Consider the following 25624-nt stretch of genomic DNA (forward strand, 5'->3'; position numbering starts at 1 on the left):
ATACTGGTTTATCTAACGTGTCGCAGAATTATCTAGAACTTACGTGTATACGTATGGTCTAACTATTCTAAGAAACATAAACAGCAGTTCCACAACGCCCTCAGTAGTATCTTCTTTTTCTCGGAAATTACGAACTTAGCGTACTCACAGTTGACTTGTCCCGTACTTACAAAACGACTCCACCCATCTGATAAGTCACACGTCTAGAATAGATTTTTATCAGTTGGGCTGTGGCTTTTTCGAATTAGCTTATATTTTCGATTTAAATATCAAGGGTATTTTAAAATAAAGGTGCGGTTGCTGTATTGGAGATACAACGGTACTTGCGGATACACGTCGATCGTCTATTTTTGAATACCTGTTGGCAGCATTGTACAACACGCGGTACTAATTCCTTTCTTCGAATCAGTGCCGTATTTAACTGTTTTGTCAGTATTACTTCTGTTATTGGGGAGGGTGGAAATGGCGTTAGAATCTATACGATATAATGCGGGAAAACTGGAAATACTCGATCAGTTGTTGCTACCACGGGAATCCAAATATGTGATGCTCTGTGGTGTGGAAGATGGTTGGCGGGCGATCAATAAGATGCAGGTAAAGTTGTCTCAGCCCGGTAAGGCGAGATTAGTAAACTGAACCATCGTCAGATAAGGTAGAGTAAGAATTGATGACAGTGCTTTCTATATAATTGCAGGGTGAAAATTCGCTTCAAAAGTAGTTTTATAGACGTCACTGCAGTTTTTGCAACATTAAAATGACTGACTTCATTAAATAACTGTAGGCTACAGGCAGTCTAAATTTGAGATTTAGACGCGAGTTGAATGATGCCGGGAAGTGTTCCATGCATTTACTCACGATTTAGTAGACTCGTACATCATTTGTACGCCATAGGTGTCTAAACAGCTTAATTTTTTAGGTGTTGTCATTGCTTCAGTTAACGATAATGAGCGATGGCGATATGATAGCTTCAGCCTTCATAATTTAAAGAAATAGCATACGATGTTCTATGCGAAGTCAATGTTCACAAAATAATATTTTTAATAATAATAACGATATCTGTAATATTTTTGTTTTGTTGTTTTTATGGCCTTCAGTCCGAGGACCGGTTTGATGCAGATCTCCATGCTACACTATCCTGTGCGAGCCTCTTCATTTCCGAATCATTACTGCAGCCTACAGCTTTCTGATTCTGCTTGCGGTATTCATCTCTTGGTCTGCCTCTACGATATTAACCCCCCCCCCCCCCCCTCTCTCTCTCTCTCTCTCTCTCTCTCTCTCTCTCTCTCTCTCTCTCTCTCTCTCTCGGGTACTAAGTTGGTGAGCTATGGATGTCCCAGAACGTGTTCTATCAACAAGTCCCTTCTTTTGGTCAAGTTACGTCACAAATATCTTGTCTCCCCAGTTCTGTTTACTTCCACATTTGTTACGTGATTGCCCCATCTGATCTGTGGCATTCTTCTGTAGCACCACATTTCGTAAGCTTCTATTCTCTTTTATCGAAACTGTTTATTGTCCGTGTTTCACTTCCACACATAGCTACATTTCAGACAAATACCTTCAGAAAAGACTTCCTAACACTTGAATCTACATTTGATGTTAGTAAATTTCTTTCTATATTTTGTATCCTCTCTACTTCGGCCGTCATCAGTTATTTTCCTGCCCACATAGCAAAACTCATTTGTTACTTTATGTGCTCCATTGTCTAACCTGATTCTCTTAGCGTCACCTAATTGAATTCGACTACAATTCGTTATCCTTGTTTTGCTTTTGTTGTTGTTCGTCTTACGCCCTCCTTTCAAGACCGTTTCCATTCTGTTCAACTTCTCTTCTGCAATGTCATTGGCAAACCTAAATGTTTTTATTTCTTCTCCCTGAGATGTAACTCCTCCAAATTTTTCTTTGGTTTCCTGTACTGCTTGTTCAATGTACATAATGAATAACATGGGGTATAGGCTGTAACCATATGTCACTACCTTTTCAACCACTGCTTGTCTTTCATGCTCCTCAACTGTTATAACTGTCGTCTGGTGTCTCTACAAATTGTAAACAGCCCTTCACTCCCTGTGTTTTACCCATGCTACCTTCAGAATTTCAAAGAGAGTATTCCAGTCAACATTGTGGAAAGTTTTCTCTAAGTCTACAAATACTATAAATATATGTGTTGGCCTTTCCTTGACCTATCTTCTATGATAAGTCGAAAGCTTAATATTACCTCGTGTGTTCCTACATTTCTTTGGAATCCAAACTGATCTTCCCTGAGGTCAGCTTCTACCAGTTTTCCCATTCTCCTGTAAAGAATTTGTGTCAGTATTTTCCAGTCGTGGCTTATGAAACTGATAGTTTGGTAATTTTCACACCTGTCGTCAACTGATTTCTTTGGAAATGGAGTTACTACATTCTTTGTGAAGTCTGAGGGTATTTTGCCTGTCTTGTACATCATGCACACCAGATGGATGGCTGGATCTTCCAAGGTAATAAGTAATTCTCTCAGAATATGGTCTACTCCCGGGGCAGGTCTTTTTTTGTCTTAAGACCTTTCAAAGCTTCATCAGAATCTCTTGCAATATCTTATGCCCCATCTGATTGTCATCTATGTCCACTCCCCTTTCTATAACACAGATTTTGAGTTCATCTTCCTTGTATATGCCCTCAGTGTGCTCCATCTACCTTTCAGCTTTCCCTTCTTTGCTTAAGATTGGTTTACCATCTGAGCTCTTGACATTCATACAGCTACTTCTCCTCTCCCCAAAAGGCCTCTTGAATTTTGCTGTAGGTGGTATCAATCTTTCCCCTTAAAGCCTCACATTTTTCCTCTCTAGCCATGTTTAGCATTCCACACTTCCTGCCTACCTCATTTTTTAAACATTTCTATTCCCTTTCACCTGCTTCATTTGCTGCATTTTTAATTTTCCTCCTTTCATCAGTTAAATTCAATACTACTTGGGTTATCCAAGGATTTCCACTAGCCCTTGTCTTTTTACCTGTTTCATCCTCAGCTGCATTCACTGTGTTATGTCTTAAAGCCACCCATTCGTCTTGTACTGTATTCATTTCCACTGTTCTAGTCAACCATCGCCTAATGCTCCCACTTTGTGTATAGAAACTATTTTGGTGTTTGTCTCAATGTCTTTTGCACAGAATCGGCAGAGACAATTTTCTGTATGTGTTGCCTGAGCACATATATTGTTTGTATAATGTAATAATTTGGTTGCTCAATGAGGATACACATGAAGTTACTGATGGGTTTTCTTGTTTAAATTAGTGTATCCAAAATTTTCTGGAATTTGTGACTGTGAAGGGGTACATAAAAATGGCCACAATCTTCAATTCAAATAGTGCTCATTTAGAACTTGGGGTCTATTTGAGTATAATTTGACTGCCAGAATTGTGAAGTGGGGAATGGTGTTAAGACCTCAAGCTATACAGCGCCTCATTTAAGTCCCCCCCCCCCCCCCCCCCCCCTCTTTCCCCCACACCACCACCACCACAAAAGAATTTTCAGGTAAATGCTTGGACGACTTGAGAAATAGACTGCACTGGTGACGTCATCAATTATTTTCATACTCTCTGGGCTTGGTGCACAGGGTATACAATACTGGACTCTTACTTTGGGATGAGGTGGTCTCATATCCTAACAGCCCAGCATGAACTAGTACTCGGTGGAAACAAAGCTGCATTTCAGTGATAGATAAATGTTTAAAACACAGTTATTCATAGGGTGAAATTGTTGTTCAGCGAAAGATAATGTCAATTGTGAACTGTTCACATACTCACACATACCCTAGCATAGCAAAGTGACATAACTCATTTATCATATATTTACGGGAGTGCAACTGAAACTTATGTACACCCAGATAGGCCTGTGGATGGCAGTTTGAGGGTTGAATGTGTGTTTGAAGCATAACTTTTGACATGCTCCACAAGATGTCAAGGACATGGAGACATGTCTAATAGAGCTCTGTGTAATGTATGATGGTGTACATACAGATCCATTAAATATACAGTTTTTTATACAGCGTGACAATTATTGAACTGTATGAAATAAAATCATCTAACTTCTGAACGGTTTGTGTCAGGGTGTTCAAACTGCACAGTTTGCCGCAGGGCACAATGGGAATTAGTATGCGCATTGCTGCTTGGTTTAGCAATGAAGCCCACTTTCATTTGGATGGGTTCATCAATAAGCAAAATTGGCACATTTTGGGGGTCGACCAAAGCGTCCGATCCCACCTGTCGGCTTTGACCCATGACTTAAGGCTGTCGTGGTGTGTGACATCACGACGGCGCGGAATTTAGTTTGTGAGAGTGGCGTGTTTGTAGGTGTCGTTTTGATGCGATTGGTGGTGCTCTCTGATGGTGTGCTAGGTCATGTTTTTGGTTTATTTTGCGAGTGTGGCGTCGTGTGTGAATTTTGGTAAATTGCTTTTCTTTTATGTTTTTGGTAGGTATGGCTATGACTGGCAGTGTCAACAGTTTTCAGTTGTCGGCTATGATGGGGGACAGTGCATTGTCTCTAATAAAATTTCTTCAACTATTCGGAGTTTTGGATGAAGTCGTGAAGTGTTCAGTATGTCGTGAAGAAATGAGGCTTACTTAAAGTTCCGGCGTCTCGGACCATGGACGGCTGTATGTGGAGATGTCGTAAGGATAACAGGTCAAGGGAAGTGTTCGATCCCAATGTGTGGCTCTGAATGTTGGTATTGGTATCGGGAGATGTTTTTGAGCTATATAGGACAAGGGAAGTGTTAGGTCCTAATTTATGGGATCGGGAGCTGCTGTTGAGCTATATAGGTCAAGGGAAGTGTCCGATTCCAGATGATATTGTGTTTAGTGGTATTTGGGGAGTTTTGTGAGGTCAGTTTTTTCGTCTTTTGTGTGGTTTTGTATGGGGGTGGGTGTCTAAATTTGTTTATATTTATATCTAAAAACACAGATGATGTGACTTACCGAACGAAAGTGCTGGCAGGTCGATAGACACACAAACAAACACAAACATACACACAAAATTCAAGCTTTCGCAACAAACTGTTGCCTCATCAGGAAAGAGGGAAGGAGAGGGAAAGACGAAAGGAAGTGGGTTTTGAGGGAGAGGGTAAGGAGTCATTCCAATCCCGGGAGCGGAAAGACTTACCCTAGAGGTAAGTCTTTCCGCTCCCGGGATTGGAATGACTCCTTACCCTCTCCCTTAAAACCCACATCCTTTCGTCTTTCCCTCTCCTTCCTTCTTTCCTGATGAGGCAACTGTTTGTTGCGAAAGCTTGAATTTCATGTGTATGCTTGTGTTTGTTTGTGTGTCTATCGACCTGCCAGCACTTTCGTTCGGTAAGTCACATCATCTGTGTTTTTAGATATATTTTTCCCGCGTGGAATGTTTCCCTCTATTATATTCATATCATTTGTTTATATTTAGTTTGTCCCCGCCTAAAAACCCACTATTTCCCGCGCTTGTCCTGTTAGTGTCATTAGGCTTTTTGTGGAACGTGTGTGTGTGTTTGTTTTTCGATGTATTTTCGTCCTCATAATGTGTACGTAACGACTTTATATGCGCCATATTGGAATCGTGGTTTATGGTCGTTTCCGCCATATTTGTGACATCATGGGTCAAAGCATATGGGTGGGATCGGACGCTTCCGTATTTCCCATTTTGGGTACTGAGAATCCGCATTTCACGATGAAATAGTCTCTTCACCTTCAGCAGGTGACTGTGTGGTGTGCAATGTCCAGTTACGAAATAATCGGTGCAGTATTCCTTAACGGTATGGTGACTACGGAATGGCTTTGGAAGATGATTTCATCCTCATTATCCACAGTGACCCTGATTTTGCCAAGATGTGGTTCGTGCAAGGCAGAGCTTGACCACATCGAAGCAGGAAAGTGTTTGATGCCACGGAGGAGCATCGTGGCTCTGGGATACTGGGAGGTCAGTGGCGTGGGCCTCGATTGGCTGACATATTCTTCGGATCTGAACACATGCGATTCCTTTTTGTGGGGCTGTATTAAACACAAGGTGTACAGCAATAACCCCAAAACAATAGCTGAGCTGAAAACAGCCTCTCAGGAGGTCATCGACAGCAGCAGTGTTCAGATACGTAGACGGTTGTGCAGAATTTTGCTATTCATCTGTGCCACGTCATCACCAGTGACGGTAGGCATATCGAACAGTCATAACCTAAATCTGAATATCTGTAGTGATGTTCACGTGTTGAATAAAGTGTGTGCATGCTGTAGTTGTAACTAATTTGTTGTTGTTGTGGTCTTCAGTCCTGAGACTGGTTTGATGCAGCTCTCCGTGCTACTCTATCCTGTGCAAGCTTCTTCATCTCCCAGTACCTACTGCAACCTACATCATTCTGAATCTGTTTAGTGTATTCATCTCTTGGCCTCCCTCTATGATTTTTACCCTCCATGCTGCCCTCCAGTACTAAATTGGTGATCCGTTCATGCCTCAGAACATGTCCTACCAACCGATCCCTTCTTCTGGTCAAGTTGTGCCACAAACTTCTCTTCTCCCCAATCCTATTCAATACCTCCTCATTAGTTATATGATCTACCCATCTAATCTTCAGCATTCTTCTGTAACACCACATTTCCAAAGCTTCTATTCTCTTCTTGTCCAAACTAGTTATTGTCCATGTTTCACTTCCATACATAGCTACACTCCGTACAAATCCTTTCAGAAACGACTTCCTGACTCTTAAATCAATACTCGATGTTAACACATTACTCTTCTTCAGAAATACTTTCCTTGCCACTGCCAGTCTACATTTTATATCCTCTCTACTTCGACCATCATCAGTTATTTTGCTCCCCAAATAGCAAAACTCCTTTACTACTTTAAGTGTCTCATTTCCTAAACTAATCCCCTCAGCATCACCCGACTTAATTCAACTACATTCCATTATCCTCGTTTTGCTTTTGTTGATGTTTATCTTATAGCCTCCTATCATGACACTGTCCATTCCGTTCAACTGCTCTTCCAACTCCTTTGCTGTCTCTGACAGAATTACAATGTCATCGGCGAATCTCAAAGTTTTTATTTCTTCTCCATGGATTTTAATACCTACTCCGAACTTTTCTTTTGTTTCCTTCACTGCTTGCTCAATATACAGATTGAATAACATCGGGGAGAGGCTACAACCCTGTCTCACTCCCTTCCCAACCACTGCTTCCCTTTCATACCTCTCAACTCTTATAACTGCCATCTGGTTTCTGTACTAATTGTAAATAGCCTTTCGCTCCCTGTATTTTACCCCTGCCACCTTCAGAGTATCAAAGAGAGTATTCCAGCCAACATTGTCAAAAGCTTTCTCTAAGTCTACAAATGCTAGAAACGTAGGTTTGCCTTCCTTAATCTAGCTTCTAAGATAAGCTGTAGGGTCAGTATTGCCTCACGTGTTCCAATATTTCTACGGAATCCAAACTGATCTTCCCCAAGGTTGGCTTGTACCAGTTTTTCCATTCGTCTGTAAAGAATTCACGTTATTATTTTGCATCCGTGACTTATTAAACTGATAGTAACTAATTTACGTTCTTTTTTCCCCATACAGATCAATAATTGTCACCCTATGTATAAAGTATTCAGTGTTGGCGCACTTTGTTATTAATCTTGAATTGACATTGAGCCATATGGGACTTGATTATTACCCATAATGTGGTCCAGCTTTTGTTGTGCCCATTTCATTATGACTGGAGATGTTGCTGAACCGTAGTAGTTCAACCGCCTCAATATTACTCGTCGAGAATATCAAAGTGTGCTGGAGACTCACTCAGCTCTAACCCCACATGATCCACAACTCCCTTGCCTTCAGGCTGGGGTATTAACCATGTTTGCAGCGTGCCCAATTAAGAATTTCTTTGTGCACACCCTTAAAAAAATACAGTCAAAAGAGGTTTTCTGCTGACCGCCTAGCCTATATCGTAATTTACAGTTGGTTCCTTTCCAGCTGTTTGCACATAAGGTTTTTTACTTTGACCAGAAACCAACATTTCTATGTCAACAGCAATATTTCATACATTCGTCATAAAATAACACCCAAGAGTGAGACACACCATTTGGAAATTGTGCCAAGAAACCAATGCAGGCTGCAACTTAATGCTCTGTTTCACTGTCAGATAATTCATTCACAAATATCAGTCCAACTCCTTTCATTTTAAAATCTTTCTTTGGTGTATTTATGCATTGTTGGCTGCAGTGCTTAAAGTTCATCTGCTCTTTTATGAATGAATTTCATGGCAGCTCAGTCAAAGTGATGGTACCACGTGTTTCTTTATAAATTTTCTTCCATCCAGTATGCATTCTGTCATTCACCCTGCCTGAAAGAAATGTGCTTTATTCCCTATCAAGGAGCTGTGCTATAATGAGGTGGGGCTTTACCAAAGTGATCTCTGAATGAAATCACTATATCTGCTATTACCTTCCTGTATGTGGACATGTGCCACTAATCACTCTGGTGTGTAACGTTGTCCCCTTTGCAGCTGAACAAATGCAATGCAATATTGACAACACTGCTTTTTGTCAGCTCAAGAGCAGCTATACTGTAAGGCAACTATTTGTTTCCCCAATTGTACAAAGTGAAGAGGGATGCTGAAGTGTACATAGCAGTGTATAACATTCCCTTTAATCTGGATGATGGCAGTGATACGTCCATGTGCAGACCTGATGAGATATCGAAAGGATAATGAGCCGGCCTTGCCTTGCCCATGGCTGCCCCAGCTGCTGCCCACGGACACTTTTCATTTGTCAGGACCCAGAAGTGATCAATAGGATTGGTGTCAGATGCCCTAGGAGACCACATGAGCACCACGAAGTACGAGTGTGTCGCTCATACCTAACACATTTCAGGAGGAATGGAACTGTGCTGTTAAATGTGTTTTGACATTCTGTATTTGACTGTGACATTAAACAAGCTCTTCAAGGTAGGAAGACATGTCATATGACAACCCAAACTATTCCATCTCTTACAGCAGCTAGAGTGCCGTTTGTAAGTGGATGGCATGCAGAAAAGGTGTAGAGAGAAAGTCTGAATGCTCAGAGAAGAAAAATTGTGGAAAATCTAAACCGCAGATTAATACGAAGAAAAGTGTGAACCATCTTCACAAGAATAGTTTTCCCACTTATCCATTCATTTGGAGAAGAATATTTATCGTGGTAGGATTTGATAGAAAGTAGTGAAATCTTTAGCAGAGGCAGAGTTTGATTTTTTTTTTTTTTTTTCTTTTTCCTTGTGGATTGGTTGTGGCTGAGAGGATATGACAGGATATGACGTGTGTGTGTGTGTGTGTGTGTGTGTGTGTGTGTGTGTGTGTGTGTGTGTGGGCGCACGCACGCGTGCGCAGACCAGTTGTGGAGGATAGTGACTGTGTGCAAATCCTCTATAAATGGGATATTCGACCACTGTAGCTTGAAAGGCCGTGGTTGGGCCTCCTTCGTGTAGGGGCTTGTTACATTACATTAATAATTGTTCCATAGATCATGAATATGACATTTCGTAATGATGTGGTATGTGCCAGTGTAACATGAGTTTTCTTTACACAATATAGTTAATTAATTTTGTATTTATTTATTTATTTTTAGTTACTACTTCATATCTAAAAATTCATCTGTTGACTAGAAGGAACAGTCATTCAGAAATTCTTTGAATTTGTTTTTAAAAGTTGGTTGGCTGTCTGTCAGACTTTTAATGCTATTTGGCAAATGATCAGATATTTTTGTGGCTCCATAATTCACCCTTTTCTGTGCCAAAGTAATATTTGACCCGGAGTAGTGAAGATCAAGCTTTCTTTTAGTGTTGTTGCTATGCACTTCACTATTATTTTTGAACTGGGATGGGTTATTAATAACAAATGTCATAAGTGGATATATGTACTGTGAAAGTATTGTGAATATCCCGAGTACGTTAAACAAATGTCTGCAGGGTGATCTTGGATGAGCGCCAGCTATTATTCTGATTACACGCTTTTGTGCAGTGAATACTTTTTCTCTTAATGGTGAATTTCAACCCTCTGCATTCTTCCAGGTAAATATGAATTAAATCATTTGTGTACTTCCCCACTCGCACCACAATACTTAATCTTATCTAGAAGAATTTCATGATTCACACAGGCAAAAGCCTTTTGTGAGATCACAAAATATCCACATTTAATACTTGATCAATGAAGGCATCTTTGGCATTTTCTGTTGAGAAGCCTTTCTGAAAATTAAACACATTTTGTTAGGACTTCATTTTTACAAATATGTAATAGTCATCTTCGGTTCATTGGTAGAATTTTGGGAAGATGTGGTTCATCTTTAAAGGAGACCGCTTATAAAACACTAATACGACCTATTCTTGAGTACTGCTCAAACGTTTGGGATCCCTATCAGGTCGGATTGAGGGAGGACATAGAAGCAATTCAGAGGCGGGCTGCTAGATTTGTTACTGGTAGGTTTGATCATCATGCGAGTGTTACAGAAATGCTTCAGGAACTCGGGTGGGAGTCTCTGGAGGAAAGGAGATGTCCTTTTCGTGAATCGCTACTGAGGAAATTTAGAGAACCAGCATTTGAGGCTGAGTGGAGAACAATTTTACTGCCGCCAACTTATGTTTCGCGGAAAGACCACGAATATAAGATAAGAGAGATTAGGGCTCGTACAGAGGCATATAGGCAGTCATTTTTCCCTCATTCTGTTTGGGAGTGGAACAGGGAGAGAAGATGCTAGCTGTGGTACGAGGTATCCTCCTCCACGCACTGTATGGTGGATTGCGGAGTATGGATGTAGATGTAGAACCAACGTTGCTTCTGTGTATATTTTTGTGTCTGGTAAGTCTGTGTTAGTTTTAGAAACAATGTAACTCCTGGAGTTCTGGTGTTTCTAATCATAATGTGGCAGCACTGTTGATTCTGTTGGCAGCAGTGTATGATCGTTTTATTCTAGTATAAGAAGATTTGTCATTGTTGAAGAGTTGGTTATCTTTTATATGGGAGAGAACATTCTTGGTCTTGGTTATCTCGTGTGATTATAAGGTGCAAGTTGATAGCAGTTTTATTTTAAAGTTCTTTGGTAATGGAAAATCCTACAAAACTTAAGAGAGGTGTGAGGAATAAAGCTGAATAGAAGAGTGCTGTAATTTAGATGCAGTTGTTCAAAGAAGTGAATACAGAAACTAATGCAGAAAAAACAGTTCCGGAAAGAAAAACAGGTGAGAAATGTAATTGTAAGAAAGCATGTTTTGCTAATGTTGATATATCATCAGCAGACACATGTTAGATTTAATAATTTCAAGATCAAGGAAGAACAAGATATATACTTACAAGTTCTCGAGGAACAAGATATATATAGTTACAAGGTTTCATCAACTGTAACAATGTACCAAGACCTCATCGATCTAAAAATTGTTTTGTTATCCATTAAGCGTAGTCACAGCTTTGAGTATTTCATTATACACAGTGATAAAAGGAAAGTGGTCTGCAGAATTCGTTTATAGCTTTCCACAGTCTTAAGGACGTCAGTAGACTCCATCGTCTAAGAGAATTGTTGATAGCCAGTAAGTCTCCAGTAGATTTAAGAGGGGGAAGAAAACCACAGCAAATTCAAAGCCAGCCGAAAGTGGGATGCTCATTCATCAACACATTGAGTATTTTCCAGGAAAACTGGCTTATTATTCTTCCAGGGTGAAACATTACCTTGTTGCAAAGTTAAATGTGGAAATCATGTTTCAGATGTTAAGGGAGGGGGTGGGGCGGGGGGGGGGGGGGGAACCTGATGTAGACATTACGTATGAGTACTATGCTAAATACTTCAAAAAACATTTTCACTTCAATTTTCAATTTTGGGAGGGCTCAAGTAGACACCTACTGCACATGTGAAGTTTTAGAATAGAAATTGAAGTCCCATTTTCGTAATGAGAAGCAAAGATGTTGCTGAAGCAGAATTAATGATCCACAAAAGAAGAGCTTAAAATGTTGACAGTACTCTTCAAGCTTCAATGAATCTGTGCAAAGAAAGGGAGAATCGGATTGTTATAACACACACAATATTTCACTGCTTAATATTATGGTGCAGTTGTTGTTTTTATCTGCATCAGTTGACCGTTGATGTTTTTGAAATTCATGATGAAAAATCAGATGGTTATTTTTACCTCTATGATGAAACCCAGTGTAATAAAGGACCTGCAGTCTGAAGGATGTAAAGGAACTACACCGCTTTAGTGGTCAAACCAAAATCACACCATAATAAGGTTTTTAATGGCCCTTGTAAAAACAGAGGTTTTGATAAGATTCAGCACTTCTACTCCCGGAGTGGATATTTTGCTCTCCCCAGTGTCCATAATTTTGGTGTGATGAAGGGGCTTTTGTCAAAGCATGATCAAATTTATTTTTCAAAAGAAGTTCATGGCAAAATATTAAAGTGAAGGCTCCCTGGGAAGTTCATGATTACTAAGGTGGTCTTTGGTCTTCGAAAGTGTAACTGACTCCAAGGACTGGTGGCCTCCTCTATATATATCAGAAAGTAGTAAATTCACTGGAAAGTGAACATCTTTTGAAAGACAAATAAGCATTTTAAACAATGGAGAATCCAGGATGGAATGTAAGAATACAAGAGAAGCAGAGTTGCTACTCACCATATAGCAGAGAAGCTGAGTCGTGATAGGCACAATAAGAAGATTCACACACTCATAGCTTTCAGCCATTAAGCCTTTGTCAGGAGTAGACACACACACACACACACACACACACACACACACACACACACACACACACCTCGCGCAAACGCAACTTGCACACACATCTGCAGTCTCAGAGAGCTGAAACTACACTGCGAACAGCAGCACCAGTGTATGATGGGAGTGGCGATTGGGTGGGGGTAAGGAGGGCAGGGAGGGGGAGGGGTAGTATGGTGGGGGTGGTGAACAGTGAAGTGTTGCAGTTTAGATGGATGGCAGGATAGAAGGTGCAGAGGGGGGAGGGAGTAAGTAGCGGATAAGAGAGAAATAAAATTAAAAGACTGGGTGTGGCGGTGAAATGATGGCTGTGTAGTGCTGGAATGGGAACAGGGAGGGGGCTGGATGTGTGAGGACAGTGACTAACGAAGGTTGAGGCCAGGAGGATTAAGGGAACGTAGGCCGTATTGCAGGGAAAGTCCCCACCTGTGCAACTCAGAAAAGCTGGTGTCGGTGGGAATGATCCGTATGGCACAGGCTGTGAAGCAGTCACTGAGATGAGGGATATCACGTTTGGCAGCGTGTTCAGCAACAGGGTGGTCCACTCGTTTCTCGGCCACAGTTTGTCAGTGGCTGTTCGTGCGAACAGACAGCTTGTTGGTTGTCATGCTTACATAGACTGCAGAACAGTGTTTGCAGCATAGCTACAGAGACACAAATTCTATAGAAATCCACCATCGGTCCTGCGCGAAAATATCTGAATGCCTTCTGGATCATACAGTGTGTGCGGATTCTTTCCAGTGCAGTTTCATCAATTTCTTAAAATGTCATTGGTGCAAAGAAAATGTTCCTTCATGTGTCTTCAACAATGCATTGGCTTCCCATCATTGTCAAACTGAAATATCACTTTGCCACGAAGAAAAATGATCCTAATCCTACTCCTAATGATCCAACTCCCCAAGACACTATCCAAATTGAACCATGCCTGGAACAGTTCCGTCCTCCGTCACAGCGGGACCCACCTCCTCTTCCTCAAAATCACCCTCTCCTAACCTTCCAGGAATTTCTGACTTCCAGCCTTGCCTCTCAATCCTTCTTAAAAAACCTTAATCCTACTCCCAACATCACCACTGCTGAAGCCCAGGCTATCCGTGATCTGAAGGCTGACCGATCCATCGTCATTCTTCCGGCGGACAAGGGTTCCACAACTGTGGTACTTGATCGTCGGGAGTATGTGGCTGAGGGACTGCGTCAGCTTTCAGACAACACTACTTACAAAGTTTGCCAAGGCAATCCCATTCCTGATGTCCAGGCGGAGCTTCAAGGAATCCTCAGAACCTTAGGCCCCCTACAAAACCTTTCACCCGACTCCATCAACCTCCTGACCCCACCAACACCCCGCACCCCTACCTTCTACCTTCTTCCCAAAATTCACAAACCCAATCATCCCGGCCGTCCCATTGTAGCTGGTTACCAAGCCCCCACCGAACGCATCTCTGCCTATGTAGATCAACACCTTCAACCCATTACATGCAGTCTCCCATCCTTCATCAAAGACACCAACCACTTTCTCAAACGCCTGGAATCCCTACCCAGTCTGTTACCCGCGGAAACCATCCTTGTAACCATTGATGCCACTTCCTTATACACAAATATTCCGCATGTCCAGGGCCTCGCTGCGATGGAGCACTTCCTTTCACGCCGATCACCTGCCGCCCTACCTAAAACCTCTTTCCTCATTACCTTAGCCAGCTTCATCCTGACCCACAACTTCTTCACTTTTGAAGGCCAGACATACCAACAATTAAAGGGAACAGCCATGGGTACCAGGATGGCCCCCTCGTATGCCAACCTATTCATGGGTCGCTTAGAGGAAGCCTTCCTGGTTACCCAGGCCTGCCAACCCGAAGTTTGGTACAGATTTATTGATGACATTTTCGTGATCTGGACTCACAGTGAAGAAGAACTCCAGAATTTCCTCTCCAACCTTAACTCCTTTGGTTCCATCAGATTCACCTGGTCCTACTCCAAATCCCATGCCACTTTCCTTGACGTTGACCTCCACCTGTCCAATGGCCAGCTTCACACGTCCGTCCACATTAAACCCACCAACAAGCAACAGTACCTCCATTATGACAGCTGCCACCCATTCCACATCAAACGGTCCCTTCCCTACAGCCTAGGTCTTCGTGGCAAACGAATCTGCTCCAGTCCGGAATCCTTGAACCATTACACCAACAACCTGAAAACAGCTTTTGCATCCCGTAACTACCCTCCCGACCTGGTACAGAAGCAAATAACCAGAGCCACATCCTCATCTCCTCAAACCCGGAACCTTCCACAGAAGAACCCCAAAAGTGCCCCACTTGTGACAGGATACTTTCCGGGACTGGATCAGATTCTGAATGTGGCTCTCCAGCAGGGATACGACTTCCTCAAATCCTGCCCTGAAATGAGATCCATCCTTCATGAAATCCTCCCCACTCCACCAAGAGTGTCTTTCCGCCGTCCACCTAACCTTCGCAACCTCTTAGTTCATCCCTATGAAATCCCCAAACCACCTTCCCTACCCTCTGGCTCCTACCCCTGTAACCGCCCCCGGTGTAAAACCTGTCCCATGCACCCTCCCACCACCACCTATTCCAGTCCTGTAACCCGGAAGGTGTACACGATCAAAGGCAGAGCCACGTGTGAAAGCACCCACGTGATTTACCAACTGACCTGCCTACACTGTGAAGCGTTCTATGTGGGAATGACCAGCAACAAACTGTCCATTCGCATGAATGGACACAGGCAGACAGTGTTTGTTGGTAATGAGGATCACCCTGTGGCTAAACATGCCTTGGTGCACGGCCAGCACATCTTGGCACAGTGTTACACTGTCCGGGTTATCTGGATACTTCCCACTAACACCAACCTGTCAGAACTCCGGAGATGGGAACTTGCCCTTCAGCATATCCTTTCTTCTCGCTATCCGCCAGGCCTCAATCTCCGCTAATTTCTAATTTCAATTTGCCGCCGCTCATACCTCACCTGTCTTTCAACTTCATCTTTGCCTCTGTACATCCGCCCCGACTGACATCTCTGCCCAAACTCTTTGCCTTTACAAATGTCTGCTTGTGTCTGTGTATGTGTGGATGGATATGTGTGTGTGTGCGAGTGTATACCTGTCCTTTTTTCCCCCTAAGGTAAGTCTTTCCGCTCCCGGGATTGGAATGACTCCTTACCCTCTCCCTCAAAACCCATATCCTTTTGTCTTTCCTTCTCCTTCCCTCTTTCCTGACGAGGCAACCATTGGTTGCGAAAGCTAGAATTTTGTGTGTATGTTTGTGTTTGTTTGTGTGTCTATCGACCTGCCAGCGCTTTTGTTTGGTAAGTTTCATCATCTTTCTTTTTAGATATATTTTTCCCACGTGGAATATTTCCCTCTATTATATTCATATCATTAATTTGAAGCAATGTTTCAGGAATACAAGAACAATTCCAGGTACACAGAAGCTCCATTGTATAATACCTAAGAACAAAGGTATATAAAAAAGACATATTCTGCTTGTTTAGTAAGCTGGAGACTTGCGAGACAAGATTTTACAACATTTTATTACCTTTTCATACAAGCTGCATTGTAAGTGGCTCATAATACTACTAAATAATATAAACTGTATTTTTCTACGACGTTACTTACGGACTAGGCTACACTTTTTAAAAATTTGCTTTTCATGTTTATGTACTACCTTTGAATTTTGATAACGTACTAATACTGATAAAGTAAATTTTTTGGCATGAAACTGTTAGTGTACCATCTTGCTATATACCATGTTGATAACAGCACATTGGGCAACACAAATTGAACATGGAGTGATTTGAGAAATTCAAGGTCAAGCATTCATTATAAAAATTCATAGAAACTCGACATGTTGGACATTAGTGTAAACCTTTACTCTTTTCAGTGATACAAATTTCATTGTTGTACCTCAATTAGAACCAGAATAATTGTCCTTTATGTTGAGACAGATGTATGTAAATTTAAAGACTTGTAACTTTCTTCATAATTGTCATACATCTCTAAAAATTAGTAGTTTCCCATCTCTTACCTTTTCTTCACAAGTGTCGTGTGCCTCTGCAAATTAGTAGTTTTCTGTCTCTTAAGTTGATCATTGAATGCACTAAATATGAAAGAAATCTGAGATGGTCGGGTTGAAAATATGCTTTTGTGCATCGTATTGATGTGGTATTACATGTTTGTATTTTTTACTCTGATGAAAATAACTGATCATTATTTTTGTTCAGTTAATTAAATATAATTTTATTTATTTCTATCATTTTTGTGGCATCATTTTAATCATTGTATTAACTTTTTAAATTTGTTTTCATTTTTTCTGTACTTCCTCTCTTTCTTCTTCTTCTTCTTCTTCTTCTTCTTCTTATTTTTAATGTTCATCCATGCAATTTTAATTATTTTTATTTATCTATTTTAATACTTAAATTTTAAAAATATCCATACAGTGATTATAAAAAGAAAAGATGATGATATCTGTTTTTATTGGCTAAGCCATGGTGTAAAAAATTATATTTAGATACAGTCATTGGGCAATGATAGTTGTACAAATATTTAAAGCATAAATTCTTCTCGCACTGTGCACAAAAGATGTAGAAGTAGGTTTCATACCTGGCACCCTATCTTAAACAACTGTTTAGGCGGTTTCAAAAAATCAGTCTTACCCTTAGGGAGGAATATTGATGTAAGAAACGGATGGTGGGATGTATTGAATTTAACCTTACCTTTCTTTCTTTCTCCTTTTTTATATGGTTGGTGCCTCTTACATGTACTGTTAACATGTGCGCGCGCGCGCGCTCGCATGCACACACACACACACACACACACACACACACACACACACACACACACACAGAGTCTCTCTCTACCTCGTGTGGTCTGAACATAAATGGTGTGGGTGTAGGTGCGGGGAGCACCAGCTATAGCGATCGTGGGCTGCCTCAGCCTGGCCGTCGAGCTGCTGGGTGAGACCTTCGACGACAAGAAGGTTCTTCGTCAGGAAGTGGAGGGGAAGCTCAACTACTTGGTCTCGGCGCGGCCCACGGCCGTCAACATGAAGCTCGCTGCCGAGGAGCTAATAGCGCTCATAAACAGCCTGGGTGCAGACGACAGCATCGGGCCTGAGGAGATGAAAGCGAGGTACTCTAGTGAAAAGTCGCGCAGTAGGCGTGCTGCTGCAGCTGTAGTATGCCTGTTGTTGTTTATTGTATGTGCTGGTGGTTCAGAAATTCTAATGTTCTGTAAGTTCGATATAGATGGTCACTGAGTATAACTTTAGCAGTTTCTTCCTTTGTCTCGCTACCCCTCAACATCATCACCAGTGTAGCACTTGACACTCTAGTCATTGGGCTGTGCTGGTGCTAATTTTGTAAAGTAAACCCGATTGTGAAGTGAACTGTTGAAGAATAGGCTGCTACAAGGAAACCTAATGCTTGGTCTATATCACTGGTGTATCTGTAATTGAATAATTGAAGATAATAATGTATCATCAGTGTTTCCTCCGTCCTCTTTATTAAAAGAAGCCAGATCACTGGTTTAATTTATGAGTTGAGGAAAATCAAATATTGAAATTTTAAAACCACTTGGAGAAAAATCTGTTGGCCTGTACTCAAATTTGTCCACTGCCGTTGAAATGGCTTTTTATGTTTCTGAATTTGAATTAGTCATATTGAAAGTCTGCAGAATATCTGACTGTGAAGTGTTTCCTCTTAGAAGCTTTGCTTATGAAGATACCTAATCACAAGATGTATTAAAGTTTCCTTTTCCTCATGATGTCTTTATACATATCTTTCATTCCCACATCCTTACCCCCCCCCCCCCCCTTTTTACCTGTACACTTTCTTTCTTCAAAGTATTGGTCAGATCATTTGTTTTGCTGTATGAAAATACGTGTAAAGAATTCAAAGCAGCAGATGGTATGAGTTCCGTGCTGCTGCATACAGTTTGCCCCACCACCTCATTGGCGTTCGTGTAGTTACTGGGAAAAAGAGGGAGAGAAGACATCTGTGGTTTGAGATGTGATGAACAAAAACGAAATGTGATTCACATGTAAAACAGAAGTCATGATTATGATAAGGCATGTTTTCATCTTAGATTTTTTTCAAAGAAGGTAAGGGCCTGATTCATAAAGGAAAGTATCTTTTTGCGCATGAAAAGAGCTTCTGTTGTGGCAGGTAATGGTTCTCTTTTGTTTAAATGTCAATGTTCAGGTAAATAAGTATGTATTTGACATAGATTATTTCAGTGTTGAGTTCCTCTACTGAGGCATTAAAAATTGTGTGGATTATTGCTACATAATGGGTAACTATGTTCTTGGAACAAAAATGTTCAGTGCCTTACTTTACCTTTTTACATGTTGTCTGTCATGTGATACACTACTGATCTTAAAGTAGAAAGTTTTGGTTGGCATATGGCACCTTGTGGGACTTGTGCCAAAGAGCAGTCAGTTGTCCACACAAATGACAGATTTCATGGCTGCCCTATTCTGCTTCCGGTGCACCACGATTAGCCCCCTCATTACGGCCACCATTAAGTTGCAATATGAAAAAGTAAAGTTTTTTTTACAGAATTAGAGTTTCTCATTGAGCTTGTATGCAACTGAATGACTTGTTAATAGACAGGGTGCAGTGTGTGCAATATCTACTTCAACATTTTTAGTGTACTGCACACCTGATTAGCCAAGAGAATTTTGAGTGTCAGTGCAGATGTTCAGCTGGCTGTATAAGATGTAATCAGCAATTATTAAGTAAAAGGCAGCAGCAGAACACAATGCTTTTAACTGTCCTACTAGATAGGTAGTTGTTGCATCGTACAGTGTCGTGCAAAAATTTTGTCGTCACGTAATACGTTGTCCTCCCGACGTCCATTTCTTTTATCGTGGTGAGTTACCTTAATGTAGTATAATCCTCTTACTGATAACTGCAGCAGGTGTTATCTTGAATGAAATTGATAACATTTCTTGAAAAAAGTGTACATTTTCCTCCATGCTCACAATTGAGAAAATAAGAAACCTCACATATTTTAGGCGAATGCTACTTTAAATCTCTCTGTTCATTCTTGTGCCACATTAGACAATTTTGAATACTTTGAACAGTTTTTGATATTTTAGTTAAATGGTTAGTAGGTCTCTCTCTCTCTCTCTCTCTCTCTCTCTCTCTCTCTCTCTCTCTCTCACACACACACACACACACACACACACACAGGAGAATTTTGTTACTAGTTCAGTGCCTGTTGCTAATTAAAAGGCTAAGAAGTTTTCCCTTGTTGAACGTTCCTGGGGACTCCAGTCTCCCTCCTATTTTTGCATGATAGTGCAGTGTTTCACACTAAAATTGCAAAGCATTGTTGAATATGTGTGCAACTTGGGGTACCAGAGTCCACATTCTCTGGAAGGTTCAATTTAAAAAAAAAAAAAAGAAAAATGTATCTTTTATGCTCGGTTATTTGTAGTGCTTCCTATCTAGAGAAAAAAGAAAGAGAAAGCACTGTTCAGCTGCCGACGGGCCTTTCCAGTGTAGCGTTTTTTTTTTTTTTCCTCTCGGGGTTCTGCCGTGAAAATATATAATAGAAAATCTGATTGGGTTTTGAATTTTGATGGAATAAGTTACGGATAAGGCGGGCTTCGTGTTACTAATTGAGATAGTGCTGTAATTTGACCTTGCATGGCAGACCGGGTCGGCAACACTACAAAAAGCGACAGTACGGAAATAGCATCAGAAATTTATTGAAATTTACCTTATAATTTTGTTAGAAACGTAGTATTAATTATAATATAGTCTTCGTGGCTGTCTTCTTAATTTTCTTGTAGGATGACCTGTTTTCATTGTTCTCCGTCTGTTGAAAATTTCTTTAAGTTGTCACTGTCAGGATTAATTTATAAATTTGGTGATAACTATTTCGAATCACTATTGAAATAACTTGGTTTCATAATATAGTTTTAATTTCCACTTAAAAGCGTATTTAACACAGCGCCGAAAAATACACGTCTTTCGTATGAAGACAAGGGAGAGAGAGTAATCAGTTAGTTGTTAAAAGCAAACACCTACGCAAAAGTAAAAAAAAAACAACAAAAATTATTGAAAAAATTGGTCGCTAGCGCAGCGCTCTTGTGGATGCGCGATCGTAAATCATATCTTTGTATTGGCAGAGACGCGGTAGTCAAAGTACTGTTACACCAGCTCGATTGACCGCCGTGTCGTCCTCAAGATGTACGGCGGGGTCTCTGTGTGGTGTCACCGCCAGACACCACACTTGCTAGGTGGTAGCTTTTAAATTGGCCGCGATCCGTTAGTATACGTCGGACCCGCGTGTCGCCACTATCAGTGATAGCAGACCGAGCGCCGCCACACGGCAGGTCTAGAGAGACTCCCTAGCACTCGCCCCAGTTGTACAACCGACTTTGCTAGCGATGCAACACTGACGAAGCCTAGCTTATTTGTAGAGAAGATAGTTAGAATAGCCTTCAGCTAAGTCAATGGCTACTACCTAGCAAGGCGCCATTAACAGTTGATATTTTTTATACCGTACCGTCAAGAACGATGTATACAAATGATGGATTAAAGTTAAGTATTCCAGCAGCTATGTACTTTTCTTTATAGCATTCATTCCGTATCCTGTTTCAGACCTCACGCCCGCCTGCGTGAGTTTAACGCGTGCATTTCGGCCTCCTCTCTCAATTAGTGTGCGTAGTGTTGGCTAACTGCCAACACTACACTCTGCACTGCTGCCCCTGCCCCGACCGTTGTCGTTTTAGCAGACCTGGTGGCTCCTCAGTTGACATCATGAAGCTGAGTGCACCATGTTCCGGTCTTTCCGCCGTGAAAAAATTCCCTGCAGTTTTTGGGGTCAAACTCAGATCCCGCGAAGGACGGTCGGCTGTGCAGACTGCTCGGGCACACCGAACCCTATCTGTAGGATTTTCCTCATTTTTTGGTCACTTCCTAGAAAAATGTAAGAGAGTTGTTGTTTTTGTGCCTGTAAAGGTACGTTTAGAGTTTTTTGATCCTCACCCTTCTCACTCCATTCGGTAGACAGTTGGTTGCAGTTGTACCTAAATGTGTGTTGACAGTTTTCTGTACTACTAAAAATTCTTCATTCAGTACTTACTATAAAACTGTGGGTAATTCTCACCCAGTTTGTCCCACATGTATATGGGTTAGGTGCATAAGTTCATAGCATTTTGCTGTAAGTTTAATTAAAACGGCAGATGCACATAACAGAGACTTTATTTATCAATAATATCCCAACGCTGGGGTAACTTTTTGATTGAGCGACTGTAGAAATCGAGTGGTTTCGAGTCGAAGAACTCGTTGAGCCGTGTTTGGAGAGCATTTTCGTGCGGAAAGGAAGTTCCTCGCAGGTTGTTTAATAGAGAGCAGAGAAGAGAAATTATGAGGGCGTGAGGTCAGGGAGTAAAGTGGGTGCGCAATGACTTCCCGGCCCGACTCCTTTATAATGTGTTTTGTCAGTCTATCAGAAAGCGAGTGGGGTGTTACTGTGGAATAGCGCCACTTCACACGGTCTTCCCGGTCTCTGTTCTCGGACTGCATCTGCGAGACATCGCAGGTGTTAACAATAAATTTCAGCAGTAATGGTTACACCTTGGGAAACACTTCGTAGTACACCACACTGTCACTGTTCCACCAGATGCAGAACATTATCTTTTGTGGATGCACCTAGTTCCTTATAAGGGGAGTTGCTGCTTTGTTTGGGATCAGCCATTCCTTTCCTTTCCCCTTTCCTTATATTGACATAAACGGACCATTTCTCATCGCCAGTAACAATACGAGATAGGAAGGGTCAGTATTGTTCACGAGCCAATTAACGATGAGCAAGCAGAGATCCATGTACGGTCACGTGCTGATTTTTGTGATTTCGCGTAGAGCACCCCAATTTTTTATCCTTCCCCACTGCATGCAAATGTCACACTGTGGTGGAATGATTACAGTTCGCCACATTTGCCAGTTCTCGAATACACTGATGTGGGTCATTGCAGATTGATGTGTTTAAACGATCTTTATCAAACCGTTAAGGTCTTCCTGAATGTGGAGAGTCACTAACATCAAAATAATTCTCCTTAAAATGAGGAAACCATTTTCTTGCTGTGTGCTGTCCAGTTGCATTATCACCATACGAGATGCAAATTTTGTTGGCTGCCTCCACATCTGTCACCCCTTTGTTGAACTCAAAACAGAAGACTGTGTCAAAAATGTTAAGGTTTCTCCACTTGGCACTCCATTTTCTGGTGTCCACTGTTCTGCTCACTATCTCCAAATGACAATATGGAAACTCTGACTAGCAATAGTGAACTAAAAATAAATAATGACAATCGACAAATAAACCCACAGCAGCCAGAACACCAATATGCAAAACAATAACACTGTGACCTTGTGCATCACCTTCATACATAAATCTGTGCATGCTCTTTGTAGCATCATAAATTTCTGTTCCTGAGCTACAGCGGATGGATGATGCTATTTCTTCCTGCGTGCTGCTCGCCTTTTCATTTGAAACCAGGTATCAGGTTTGTAACCCACAATTACATATTCTGGTTTGTGTGTGTGTGTGTGTGTGTGTGTGTGTGTGTGTGTGTGTTTTTTGGATAGTAGTAAGAAGTTTATTATTTTTAAGATACATGAAAATCACCACCTCAACTGCTGTTACAGTGGTGTGCAACTAAGAAGATGGCTGTGTGATGCGGGGAGAGGGATTTTTGAGTACTATGTGCCATCACTACAGTGCTCTCTGCCTCTGTCCTGTACCACACACTCGGACTGCTGCCGATTCTCGTAATGGCAATGCTGCATTAAACACCACACGGGGCAGTGTTTCTTCTTCTGACTCTCCATAGAAAAGTTTATATTCTCGGTACTGTCGCTGTCACTTCTTAATGTAACACTTATAATGTTTATATTGTGTCCCTCGTACTGAATGCTACCGTAGCTAAGTATCCTCACTGTAGCTAAAATAACACAAAATTGACATTAAATTTTGTATGCGCACCCCAACTAGCGAGATACAGACTGACGCAGTTGAATGACACCGTCGGTTGGAGTATCACGCAATACTCCACTCCTGACGACTTCTCTTCGCCCCTCCTCGCATACGCACCACTAACGGCAGCCGAGGTGACGACTTGTGTACACCTTAAACTGTTGGCAACTGTGGCAACAGTGAGCAGAATGTGCGTAAAATTATTAGTTTTGTTTGTTATGCGGCTTTAGTTTCACCATTTGTAAATCGAGACAGTGGACTCAATTATTTTTAACTATGCTGTGCAACCGTATTTTCCTTTTTAAAGTGGTTTGGGTGAACCACTGCAGGTTTGTCGACGCTATCGAGGCGATGCTGGCTCGCGACATCTCGGACAACCGACGCATCGGCGAGCTGGGAGCACAGGCGGTGGTTTCGGCACAGGTGTGCGGGAGCTCGGACAAGCTGCGGGTGCTGACGCACTGCAACACGGGTTCGCTGGCCACTGCGGGCTACGGCACGGCCCTCGGCATCATCCGGGCGCTGCACGCCATAGGCAAGCTCGGTAGGGTAGCTCTCTCTCCAGTAGAAGTGTGAATTTGTGAAGGATGTGGAATAGTTTGTACAATCACTTTCATTATATTTGTGCTCTTTTTCTTAAACTGAGTGCACGATTGCTATAGTATTCGCGTGTACGAGATGCGGCACAACTAGAGCACTCGTTCACTGGATGAGATACAAATATAAAAAGAAATGATCTCTTGAACACAACATATGTAGTGTTTCCAGTCCAAATTTTTTTGATAAATTGAACACTAGACCATTCTCTTTGATTTCTGAGTGTCCTATTTCTTTTAACTTCATGGAAAAGATTTGAAGGTGTATCCTTACAAGGGAACCTCCCCATCGCACCCCCCTCAGATTTAGTTATATGTTGGCACAGTGGATAGGCCTTGAAAAACTGAACACAGATCAATTTAGAAAACAGGAAGAAGTTGTGTAGAACTGCGAAAAAATAAGCAAAATATACAAACTGAGTAGTTCAAAGGAAGATAAGCAACAATAAGGACAATAGGAACGCAGGAGCGCCGTGGTCTCGCGGTAACGTGAGCAGCTGCGGAGTGAAAGGTCCTAGATTAAAATCTTCCATCGAGTGTAAATTTTAATTTTTTATTTTCAGTTTATGTGACAAACTCTTATGTTTTCATCACTTTTTTGGGAGTGATTATCACATCCACAAGAAAACCTAAATCGGGCAAGGTAGAAGAATCTTTTTACCCATTCGCCAAGTGTACAAGTTAGGTGGGTCGACAACATATTCCTGTCATGTGACACACATGCCGTCACCAGTGTCGTATAGAATATATCAGATGTGTTTTCCTGTGGAGAAATCGGTTGACCTATGACCTTTCGATCAAATGTTTTCTGTTCCCATTGGAGAGGCACGTCCTTTCGTCTACTAATCGCACAGTTTTGCAGTGCGGTCGCAAAACACAGACACTAAACTTATTACAGTGAACAGAGATGTCAATGAACGAACGGACAGATAATAACTATGCAAAAATAAAGAAAGTAAAATTTTCAGTCGAGGGAAGACTTGAACCAAGGATCTCTCGTGCAGCAGCTGCTCACGCTGCCACGGGACCACGGCGTTTCTAAGCACACTTTTTCCATGATGTTGCTTATGTGGCCCATGGACTACTCAGTTTGTATATTTTGCTTATTTTTTCACAGTTCCACACAACTTCTTCCTGTTTTCTCAATTGATCTGTGTTCAGTTTATCAAGGCCTATCCACTGTGCCAACTTATAACTAAATCTGAGGGGGGTAGGTTCCCTTGTTAGTAAAATGAAAACAAGGTAAGAATATGCAACTCAACAGGTTGTCCTATTTCATCTGTGGGTTTGAATGCCCTGAACTTAATTTCTAATTTTCCCCAGCCTGTAATATGGGAAGA

General features: G+C 41.5%; 1 protein-coding gene and 1 long non-coding RNA gene across 5 annotated transcripts in view; one reads left to right on the plus strand and one right to left on the minus strand.

The window, feature by feature from the left end:
* Positions 1-348: 348 nt before the first annotated feature.
* LOC124718639 (methylthioribose-1-phosphate isomerase) overlaps positions 349-25624 on the plus strand; it is a 75191-nt gene continuing 49915 nt past the window's right edge. For 2 of the 4 annotated variants that reach the window (XM_047244263.1, XM_047244266.1), the window contains exons 1-3: positions 350-594; positions 17600-17835; positions 24018-24232. In XM_047244263.1, the coding sequence (XP_047100219.1) occupies positions 463-594; positions 17600-17835; positions 24018-24232 (583 nt within the window). In that variant the 5' untranslated portion in view covers positions 350-462. Of the gene's footprint in view, positions 595-10869; positions 11181-17599; positions 17836-24017; positions 24233-25624 lie in introns of those variants that run through there. The other 2 variants (XM_047244264.1, XM_047244265.1) reach the window with 2 other exon arrangements.
* Positions 16093-19074, minus strand: LOC124718641. The gene is made up of 3 exons (XR_007005883.1): positions 19041-19074; positions 17565-17816; positions 16093-16155 (listed from the first exon to the last, which is right to left on the minus strand). It is a non-coding gene; the product is annotated as an uncharacterized LOC124718641 (long non-coding RNA).

Source organism: Schistocerca piceifrons, chromosome 10 (assembly GCF_021461385.2).
Source record: "Schistocerca piceifrons isolate TAMUIC-IGC-003096 chromosome 10, iqSchPice1.1, whole genome shotgun sequence".
Taxonomy (NCBI): Eukaryota; Metazoa; Arthropoda; class Insecta; order Orthoptera; family Acrididae; genus Schistocerca; species Schistocerca piceifrons.